Genomic DNA, 12166 nt, shown 5'->3' on the forward strand with positions numbered 1-12166 from the left:
TTTCATAAGTAACCGTTTGTGCCTTTTTTACCAGCACTAATCACTGCATGTCACTCTGTAGCTGTCACTCCCACCTGATGCAGTGATTTAGTTGGAAGAGCAGATCAGGATCATCATACAGATCACCTGACTGCATCCTCTGATCACCTGACTGCATCCTCTGATCGGATCTCCGATGCATCTTTCACAGGAAAAAAGTCTGTAATTTGAAATGGAGAAATACAGTTTTGGCAGTATATTTTCTAAATTCAACAAATTAACAGTGTAGTGCATTCCTGTTTTTTTTTTTAAAGGAGTTTCAAATATTTTCAAAAATGGGGCAGTGCATACCCCTGTGCCCATGCCTAAATCTGCCACTGCTTCCCATGAATCCTTAAATGCCATAACAGAAGCTATTTTAATCCAGACCCCTAAATTCTTCATCTTATTATGTCCCCATAAATATGGGTATTGCCAAACAAAGTCATGAGTAAGTACATACTTTAAGGCTATAGCCTTTGCTTTATCTTCATTAATTTTATATCCCCAAAAAGACTTGAAACTGTCTCAAAATGTTCCACAACATAGAAATGTAATTTTCTGGATTTAGCAAATACAATACAATATCACCTACAAATAAAAACAACTTTTCTTAATTAACATAGCAGTTATAATTTTGAATTTATGAGTCTCTTATTTTCCTTACTAGTGGCTGTAAATATAAAGCAGATAAAGGGGAAAAAGCACACCCCTGCCTGGTTCCTCTATTCAAACACAACCTATTCGAGAGGAACCCTCCCACTTTCATTCTTCCCTCCAATCCTTCATATTTCCTCCTAAGTAGCCTTATTAATGTTTCAGGGAATGCAAAGATGTCCATTGACTTAATCATAAAATCCCAACTTACTGTGTTGAATGTTTTCTCTGCCTCAAGACTCACCACCAATAGCAGCAGTATTTTCTTACATTCTACTTCCCTCTGGATCATCATTGTTCTGTTAATGTTGTTTAATATCCCCCCCCCCTCCACAAAACCTTTCTTTTTAGTGAGTATAGACATAAAGTCTTTATAATTGCAGTTAAGAATTGAAATGTTTCTGTATAAGGATGGGTCTGATTGGTCTTTATCCTTTTTGGATAATAAAGCCACCACAGCTTTCTTCCAAACTGGTGCTTCCTTTCCTTTTACAATACCATTAAAATCTTTTCTGGAGACTTACCTGTGGATTGATAATACATCATCATTTTATATCCTCTCCTCTTATCTTAACTATTATTAATTGAGCCTCATCTTAATTGAGTCTCATCTTCTTCTAATCTTGGCATAATTTAGCCTTCCATTAATATTACCTCGTATGCTCTTTCTTAGTTTCCACATTCCTCTGCTTTACAGACATTTTCATAAAATATCCAAAATATGTCTAATACCACTACAGAATTGCTGTCTATTTTTCTTGCCATAGGCTCACTAGATTTGGTGTAAAACCTTTCTGTTTTCTGTTTAAGTTACTATGCAAAACGTTTTTTGTGCTCTGGAGTTTTTATCAAAAAAACAGTTGCTTAACAGGAATCTTTCTAAACTCATGCATGTTACCCAGATAATCCCTTGTTTTCTGTTTAGCACTCTGCAGTTTACCCAGATAATCCCTTGTTTTCTGTTTAGCACTCTGCAGTTTATCCAGATAATCCCTTGTTTTCTGCAGTTTACCCAGATGCTCTCTTTTCTTCATCCATCTGTGGCTGAACCTCCTTCTCCTCCCCCTTGTTCTGTAATACATCAGCATTTGTCAGCCCCTCTAATTAGTTCCTATTACTTCTTAATCATATATCTTTCTTGTTTATGTCTACCTTGTTTTAAACCATATATTTCATTTTATCTAACTCACCAGCTATTCCTTTTGAATGAATTTCTGTCTTCCTTAATAATTCTTGAATAGTTTCTTTCATGATTTCCTTAAATTCCTCTCTTTTTAACAGGTAGGTGGGAAAAGTGCCAGTGTCTTGTTTTTGGTTTAGATTTTATTGGTGCATGATCTGAAACAGTTATTGGATTTGTGTTGACACTTTCAATTAAATGCACATGTTCCTGTGAAATATAATTTCTATCCAGTCTAACCCAAGTATTGTACTTTGGAGAATAATATATAAATTCTGAAAGAGTTCCTGCTACTGAATTCACATCTTCCATATCAAATATTTTCATGTAGTTCTTCAGAAATCTAACCTATTTTGCTATATTTCCCTTCTCAGTCCCCTTGATACATCATCACTATTGCAAATTAAGCTCCATTCCCCACCTGTAAGAAATATTCCCTGATACAAAGATGATTATTTCTAAAAAAAATGTAAGCTCCACAATAGCAGTTTTTGGTAAAATGTAAATATTTGGCAGAATAATCCTCCACTTTTACCAGTGGCCTCTTACTACCACAAATCTGCCATTGTCTTTTTTCCTTCTTTTATCACTGCTGGACTCCTTTTCTTTGCACCTGATATCCTGCTGAATATTCATCTTGAAATCCTTTCTTTGTCAAATTCACATGCACATCTCTTTCCAAATGTGTCTCCTGCAATATTACTATTTGCATTTTGCATTTAATATACATCAATAATCCTTTCTTTTGTTTATACCTGTAATGCCATTTACATTCCAGGATACTATGGACAGAATAGCCATTATGATAAAAATGATATTGCTCCCATTTATTGTGCATGACAGTTTTTAATGGGTACTTCCAACTTATGTCTTACATACACAAACAATAATATTTGGCAGCCTGATCTTAAATACAATTGTTTCTTCTTATCTCTAGTTGAACCTGTGCCACATTTCTGAAGAATGTTGGCTTTAATAAAATCCCTTGAACAAAAAAGTGAATACATTTAACTTTAACTTAGCCTAAATGCATAAAACTATGTACAACTGAATTTTAACCATTCAGATGGGAACAGTTGTCCCAAATCAATAGTTGCATCAACAGACATAACCTAGTCTAAAATTAAAGTTACCCATGGTAAAGCTCATGTTACAGCCTGTGCTCCCAGTTACACCAATTGCTTTTTGTTCTTTTCATGTTTCTGTTCCCCTCCCAGATGTGGAAAACAGCTGGTATGCTTTCAGAAAACATTAAATTATAGCCCTAAGACAAATGTACTGGCTACCTTTAAATAAAATAAAATCTGCACTGTTCTATGAAATGCATTAAAGTATTATGGTTGCTGGGGAGGTTACTATCTCTTACTCATTTTCCATAATTTCATACTTAATTATTCTGTGCCTGCCATTGTACCTTTAAATTTGGCATTTCCCTCTGCAAAGAATACTCAGAAGTCTCAAGATTACTTGAACATGAAGACAGCTTGGCGCCATATAAAAGTACTCAACAATGACAAAATAAATAAAGAAATAAAATAAATAACAGATAATAACTTGCGGATGTATGAATGAATCTTTATTCCCTGCCTAACTGCCTTCAGCTGCAGACTTCTTGTCTCTCACTGAAAACATTTGATAATGAAAAAAAAGCCAATATCTCTACTGATGCAAGAAACCTAACATTTTGCATGGCTTTCATTATTTTGTCTTATTTTTCAACCATATTTCAAGTCCATAACTTTAGCCGAGAGCATTAATATAGGCATCTACTTTTGTAAAACAAGAGAAATTATCATTGTAGTTCCACATATAATATAATCAGTACACTTTTGCACCCTGCCCCCATCCAGCAGCCTAAGATCTGAGCATCATATTAACTCAGACTTGCTTGTTCAGTCCTTCTTTTCTTGGCATACCAAACAAATATATTTTTGCATCTAAAAAAGGTATTTTCTCACTTCATTATCTTTAACACATAGAACAGTTGCCAAAACCACCCCCCAAATTCAAAATACCATTGACTGCACTCTGTAGAAAACTGCTTTACAGTATAACATGCAATGTATATCATTAAATGTTTTATACAAACACTATGAACAAAATTGTTGTTCTTACAGATACATTTTTCCCTTGTGTCCTTCTAAGCATTAGTGACATAATATAAGAGAAAAAACGTTCTAAGACTGCAAAGCAAATTAGGATAATGCCAATGAACAATTAAAACTTTGTAACTAATAACATGGCTATATACATTTTTCAGTTCTGATGAAGTTCCTAACAACAATAAAGGAATGAAAGCACTAGACAACAGTTAAGCCTCAGCTGTGTTTTTTTCTCCATTCTTAATTTTATTAGTTACAAAGTTTTAATTGTTTATTAGTGACATAATGTCGGGTATATGCTTTATAGTTCACCCACAAGTTTAATAAAGTCAAGAAAAATTCATTCTTTTCCAAGTAACTTTTATTTGCAATGCCATATTTCACAAATGTGATTGATGCTTCATGAGCTCACATTTATTCAGTGAGTTCAGTATTGCTGGTCTTCCTGATCATCTCCATCCCCAATAATAGACTCTGGTTCAAGTTTAAGTTGCTTCTTATTCTAGTCAGTTCCTGTGTTTTTTCTGTCTCCCAATCATTTTCCTTTGAAACATTGGAGAAGGATTCACTGGCAACGTCTGAATCAGTTTTACAGTCAGGAGAGTGAGAAGCAGATCCCTCTTCTGCTTGCTGGCTCACTTTTTTGTTGGATATACTTTTTTTATTTCCTCCTAGCCTTTTTTGCATCAAAAAATGTACTTGATCCTCTAGGAGAAAATACTCTGAAGACAGCTGGATATGGCAGCTTGAATCTCACATCTGCTTCTTAACATGCCATGATTGCTAGGATACATTTGCTTTTCTTCTGCCTGATGTACAGTGAGTAATCAGTTTCCACAAACACTCTTATATCTTCAGTTTTAATATTTTTTTTTCTGCCACAATTTTGTCATGATCAAGTCTCTCTGCTGGTGTGACTGCATATTTATTAATATAGGTATTGTCTACCTTCTTATGACCAGGTTTGGAGTATACACTCGATGTGCCATTTCAATTAACAAATTCCTTTCTAGACCACAAGAACAGCTGCATTTTTGTGTTTTCATAAAATTAATACAGTTTGTTCCTTCCATTTTCTCTGGTACTGATTTTTGCAGTTTCATCAGTTCATCTGAATGGCTAGTTAAAGCTTCTTCTGTTTTTTTTTCCCAAGCTTTTATCTGAGTTCATAGGTTCATAGGTTGGTACTAGGCTATCAGCCCTAGGGCCTATACAAGCCTAGCCATAACAATTCCCTGGCTATTTCTTCCCACATTATTTACTTTCCTGGACCCCTGTCTAGCAGGGTGACTGACATGATCCCTGGGGTGAATTTCCTTTCTCCCATCCAATCGTCAAGGTTCCTCTTGAAGAGGTCCAAAGAGGCACTCTGCTTGACATGTATGGGCAATCTATTCCAGAGTCTGGGGAGTCTCTGGGTCAGGAACCTATCCCTCCAGCATGTTTTGTTTATTGTGATGACAAGGTTTAGATCCCTGGAGTGTGTATCTCTGAGGGATTGGGATTTCTTTAAGTGTAGCATGTCCAACAGCTCTGGGTTTGACATGGCCTTGTATGTTAAGCAGAGATTGCCTCTGAGTAGACGATATGTGACAGAGTATAGCTGGAGTTTTTAAGGCAGTCAGCGTAGGGCATCTGCTTTAGGCCTGTGATTCTTTTAGTGAGGTATTTCTGAGGCCTTTCCAGTTGTTGCAGATGTCTTGAGAGGTACATACCAAATGGGGCATTGTATTCTATAATGGGTCTAATGAGGGATGAGTACAGTGGGACAATGACCTCCTTTTTTCTGGATGAAAAGCCCTTCGTGATGAGGTGTGCCACATAGAAGGATTTCCTGACTGTTGTGGCGATGTGGTTATCGAAGGTGAGACCACTGTCCACCTGTGTCCCTAAGTCTCTTATCACACTTTCTGTGTTTAGTGTACTGTCACCTATATGGTAATTCATGGATACATGTTTTTTCCCAAAGGGGATAACAATACATTTCTTGGCATTGAGCTTGAGCCCATGGCTCTGGCACCAAGCATCTATTTCTGTCAGGCCCTTTTGCAGAGTATCCACATCATTTGGGGATTCAATAATGGCTCCCAGTTTGCAGTCATCTGCAAACTTTGTTAGCCAGAGTCCCTTAGTATTGACCTGTACTTCAGAGAAGTAGATGCCAAACAAGAGCGGCCCCAGGACTGAACCCTGAGGTACTCCACTTGTCACTTGTCTGGAGCTGGATTTGGAGTCGGCTACATTTACAGTGTGGGTTCTATCAGTAAGCCATTTAGCAACCCATTGGGTGACATAGGGATTAATGCCCAACTTAGTAAGTTTCTCTATGATTCCAGAGTGGGGGATGGTGTCAAAGGCCTTGGGAAGGTCTAGATAGGCTGTGTGGACCACCTTACCCTTGTCCATGGCTCTGGAGACTGATTCAAAGAAGTCAATCTGGTTCAGGAGACAAGATCGGCCCTTCACAAACCCAAACTGGGTGGGGTCCAGTGTTTGAAGGTTGCTAATGTCTTTGTTTATAAGTTCCATGATAATACGCTCCATGGCCTTGCAGATAAGGCTTGTCAGACTGATGGGACGGTAGTTTCCGGGATCCAAAGTGGATCCCCCCTTGTGGATTGGGATAACTGTAGCTCTGCGCCACTCAGTGGGCACGAAACCTGAGGTGAGGCTATGATTAAACATGACACTTAGGTGAGGTGCCAGTTCATATTGTAGTTCATGTAGTACACAGCCCGGGATGTCATCTGGTCCCATGGATGCTGTATTCTTGGCTTTAGAGAGTGCATTTTGTACCTGTGTGGCCGTTATTACTGGGATTTGGCAATCTTCCGGTATTGAGATGGGCCATTTAGGGGGTGAGAGGGGGGTGAAGTCGGTCAATATATTTTTCATTTATTTTACTCACCTCTGAGTACATTTGATTTATTTTGTCCACTAAATTACCAAAAGTCGTCTCTTGAACCAAAGCTGAAGTTTAAACTGCTTTTTGCTGAACAGCTGCTGGAGCCTTCCCAGACAGGGTTTTCTCTTCACTTTTTTTTCCTAGTTAATTTTCTTTCAGGTTCTCCAAATGTCTTCTTTGCTGGCATCCAGGCAGTGTACTTATTAGCCAGTAATTGAATTTTACCTAAATAAGAGTTTCAATGGCATTTATTTTTCTCAGTTCCTGTTTTCACACTGGGATAACTGAAATGAATCTTTTGATCAGTGTACAGCCATCTTAGAAGTCGTAAGTTATACACGTAAACTACAAGGCTGCCTTTGTCCAGTTGGGAGCAAATTCATTTGTGCATGTCCATTAACACAATATCAGTGCTATACTGGGGTAAAAATGGTAAACAAGGAAAATCTTAGCAGCAACAAACCTGACTGGCTTAACAGCAGTGTGTAATGGAATGTGATGGAGAGAATCCTGAAAGGAATGTTGGTTGTGTTCATAGACAACAACATTCTCCAGGACAACTAACATGCGTACATGACAGGGAGGAGCCACCAGAAAACCTGCTCTGGTTTTCTGACTGGAATAGGTGCATTCAGAGAGACCTATCACTGGACATGGTCTGCATGGACTACAGTAAGACCTTTGACTTGATCTCATATAGATAATTTGATAGAAAACTGGAAAGGTTGGGGTTATGGTCAGGAATGAGGAACTGGATTGCTGCATTATTGAATGGAAGGATACAGGGGGCTGAAGTGAGTGAGATAGTGCTAAAAATAAAGAAATTGACTGAGAGACTTCATTCTGTATCTACCAGTCTCTATGTATTTGTTTGAGACATACCTGAAAGGCCAGAGAAGAGTATCAACCTCATTTTTAATTACAGAAAGATGCAGCAAGACAGGAAAGGGGGAGCATTTCAGTAATAGTTTGGTAAACCTGAAGAAGTGGGAGAAATATGGTCACTCAGGTTCACTACAGACAAATTAAAAGTGCTGCACCTGGGCTCCAACAAACCTGCTATGAAGCATCTACCATGGGAGAAAGAAACTCAAACCAGCAGAGCAGGAAAGGGATCTTGGGGCATTGTCCACACCTGGAATGAATTGCCAGGATCAGAGAGAGAAGGCGGTAATAATTCCAAACACAATGCAAAGTGTATTTTCAGGAGGAAGGACTCTGGTTTAAAAGTAATAGTTCCAAGTCTATAAGGCTCCTTACTAGTCTTACCATAGTTTGTGTTATGCTTGCAGTTCTTTAAGCAGTACAAGACAGGCATAATACTTCTGGAAGGAGTCCCAAGCAAAGCCATTAGAAAATTCATGGAATGAAGGGGGACGGATATGACCAGAGGCTATAGAGTGTTAGAGGTCCTCTCACTTGAGATGGGCAGACATGGAATGAAGGGGGACGGATATGACCTGAGGCTATAGAGTGTTAGAGGTCCTCTCACTTGAGATGGGCAGACATGGAATGAAGGGGGACAGATATGACCAGAGGCTATAGAGTGCTAGAGGTCTTCTCACTTGAGATGGGCAGACGTGGAATGAAGGGGGATGAATATAACCAGAGGCTATAGAGTGATAGAGGTCCTCTCACTTGAGATGGGCAGACATGGAATAAAGGGGGAGGGATATGACCAGAGGCTATAGAGTGCTAGAGGTCCTCTCACTTGAGATGGGAAGACATGGAATGAAGGGGGACAGATATGACCAGAGGCTATAGAGTGCTAGAGGTCCTCTCACTTGAGATGGGCAGACATGGAATGAAGGGGAATGGATATGACTAGAGGCTATAGAGTGCTAGAGGTCTTCTCACTTGAGATGGGCAGACGTGGAATGAAGGGGGATGAATATGACGAGAGGCTATAGAGTGCTAAAGGTCCTCTCACTTGAGATGGGCAGACATGGAATGAAGGGGACAGATATGACCAGAGGCTATAGAGTGCTAGAGATCCTCTCACTTGAGATGGGCAGACATGGAATGTAGGGGGACGGATATAACCAGAGGCTAGAGGTCCTCTCACTTGAGATGGGCAGACATGGAATGAAGGGGGACGGATATGACCAGAGGCTATAGAGTGCTAGAGGTCCTCTCACTTGAGATGGGCAGACATGGAATGAAGCGGGACAGATATAACCACAGGCTATAGTGTGCTAGAGGTCCTCTCACTTCAGATGGGCAGACATGGAATGAAGGGGGACGGATATGACCAGAGGCTATAGAGTGCTAGAGGTCCCCTCACTTGAGATGGGCAGACATGGAATGAAGGGGGACAGATATGACCAGAGGCTATAGAGTGCTAGAGGTCCTCTCATTTGAGATGGGCAATATGGAATGAAGGGGGACAGATATGACCAGAGGCTATAGAGTGCTAGAGGTCCTCTCACTTGAGATGGGCAGACATGGAATGAAGGGGAACGGATATGACCAGAGGCTATAGAGTGCTAGAGGTCCTCTCACTTGAGATGGGCAGACATGGAATAAAGGGGGATGGATATGACTAGAGGCTATAGAGTGCTAGAGGTCCTCTCACTTGAGATGAGCAGACATGGAATGAAGCGGGATGGATATGACCAGAGGCTATAGAGTGCCAGAGGCCCTCTCACTTGAGATGGGCAGACATGGAATGAAGGGGGACAGATATGACTAGAGGCTATAGAGTGCTAGACATCCTCTCACTTGAGATGGGCATACATGGAATGAATGGGGACGGATATGACCAGAGGCTATAGAGTGCTAGAGGTCCTCTCACTTGAGATGGGTAGACAGTGACAACATGAGAATGATAAGTAGGATCAGGAATGGGGGACCTAAAGGACTGGGGTTCTTGAACAGGAAGGTGAAGGGTCATGGAGGCACAGGTAGCAGACTGTAGATATAAACTAATCCTTGATCTCCAAAAGCACTTTTTCGGAGGCAGGATTGTGGATTCAAAGAGTGAACTATTGGAATGGGTTACAGAGATGGAATTCACAACAGCATTCAATAGGTCATGGGACAGGTGAGAAGAGCTGGAGGGTATAGGTAGCATTGGAGGGGAGTTAACATGTTAAATGTATTTAAAGAGCAGACTACACAGGTGTGGTTGTTGCTTTCTTCTGCTCTCAGGCTAATGTCATTTAATGACCTCAGTGCTTCAGTCTCCTTTTCCGTGGTTTTGTTCACGAGAGCTTGGAAGAAACTGAGAACATAGAAGGTGTGACAGTCAACAAATGATCCCGTTCTGCAAGCTTTGCAAATAGAGTGCTATACTGGTTAACATGAGTAATTATTATAAATGCAGAGTTAGTCTGCATGGGACATACTCACTAAAATACAAAAGGACATACAGGGATGGAAATCAATTACTGAGAAAAGTTCAGTTTAAGAAACAGATCTGCAAAAACAGATTATATATATGGGCATCAAAATGGCTCCTTTCTGCAATGACTTTTTTTCTTTTCAGCAGTATTTGGTAATGCACTGGTGCAGCTATTTGTGAGTGAGTTATTCAAATCTTTGAATTTTTTTTACTTTCAGGAGGCCTGAGTTACGATCAGCATGTACAGCAGTTCCCATCACATATCACAGCAGAGACTGGAAATGCCGTAACAATGAACTGTATATACAACAGCACAGAGGGGACCCAGAGGGTGCGTATGGCATTCAAACGTTTAGCAAAGCAGCCCAATGAAATAATCTTCTCAATTAATAATAATACTACAATACATCATTCATACCTAAAGAAGGTGACATACAAAAAGAAAGACTCCTTCCTGGAGATGACAATCCTTAACGTGGAAGAAGATGACAGTGACATATATGTGTGTGAAGTAAATTTTGAGATTCCATTGCTTAAACAGATGAAAGGAGGTGGGACAAACCTTACTATCAAAGGTGGGTAATAAGAAATGCATGAGCAATAGCTAAGGCCAGTTAGGTGCAATGAAGTTATAAAAAATGATGAATTTTAATTCACCGAAAAATCTGTTTGCTAGCATATTCTACAGACCTGTTTGGATAACACTTATGCTTTTAAAGGACTGTCCAAAGTACTACACCCTCAGAATAGGTAATATTTCACTGATATTAATATCACTCAAAGAGTGGCCATGGTTACCCATTACACAAACTCACCTAGTGTCCCAAGAGTTCTGTAACACATTTTAATTTTGCTTTGACATGCTGTAGTGACCTACTGTTATATTGCCTAGATGGACGCTACGTGTTAGATGGTGTGATAAACCTTGTCCCCCAAGGTGTCAGTTTTCTGCTGTGTGCATATGAAGTATCTTATAGTTGACTTCCCTGTCATCTACCTTATCAAATAATAAGTAAAAACACATTATGAAATGACCAATAAGCATATCTGTAATATTTACCCCAATGAGTAGAAGTAATGTAATATTTACCCCAACAAGTAGAAGTAATTCATGCCTACTGCTCTGGAAAACGTACACAAGACCACCACAACTACTCTTATCAAATTGCAGAAAATAACTCATAAATCAAACAAAAAGCAGTACATTTTGAAATTCAGTTACAAACAAAGCATCTATGTTTCAGATGTGGGCATGTACAACAGTGACTATATTTCTCCGATATTCACGTTTGTACTTCCTGTAGTCTAAGCATCATAATTACAGTGTTCTAAATTTCAAAAGGCACCCCCGTCCACACACACACACACACACACACACACACACACACACACACACACACACACACACACACACACACACACACACACACACACACACACACACACACACACACACATACAAAAACACTCTCACTCACACACACACACACACACACACACACACACACACACACACACACACACACACACACATACAAACACACACTCACTCACACACACTTACACAAACACATGCACACGCACACACAAACCAGCAGCATCTGCATTTTAATAGCATAGGTACTTCATTTAAATAACATTTCACGTCTTTGTTTAAGTAACTGGCAGGAAAGTAACAACATTTGGTATATCTGGCATCTGACTCTATTGTGAATTAAGAAAAGCAATATTTTAGTATTGTGTGCTAGAGTTTTTAACAAACTGACAGACAGACAGACCGACATAGGCACAACACACACACACACACACACACACACACACACACACACACACACACACACACACACACACACACACACACTCACACACACACACACACACACACACACACACACACACACACACACACATTAAGCAGGCTACACCTTCCTGCTACTTGTGAGGATACAGCATAATAAATC

At 39.6% G+C, this 12166-nt stretch overlaps 1 protein-coding gene across 1 annotated transcript in view; it reads left to right on the top strand.

The window, feature by feature from the left end:
- LOC122817548 overlaps nucleotides 1–12166 on the top strand; it is a 490005-nt gene that overhangs the window by 185592 nt on the left and 292247 nt on the right. Inside the window, exon 2 of the mRNA XM_044090583.1 lies at nucleotides 10424–10780. Coding sequence (XP_043946518.1) covers nucleotides 10424–10780 — 357 coding nt within the window. The remainder of the gene's footprint in view (nucleotides 1–10423; nucleotides 10781–12166) is intronic.

Source organism: Protopterus annectens, chromosome 13.part0, assembly GCF_019279795.1.
Source record: "Protopterus annectens isolate FY-2018-M chromosome 13.part0, PAN1.0, whole genome shotgun sequence".
In the NCBI taxonomy this organism is placed as follows: domain Eukaryota; kingdom Metazoa; phylum Chordata; order Ceratodontiformes; family Protopteridae; genus Protopterus; species Protopterus annectens.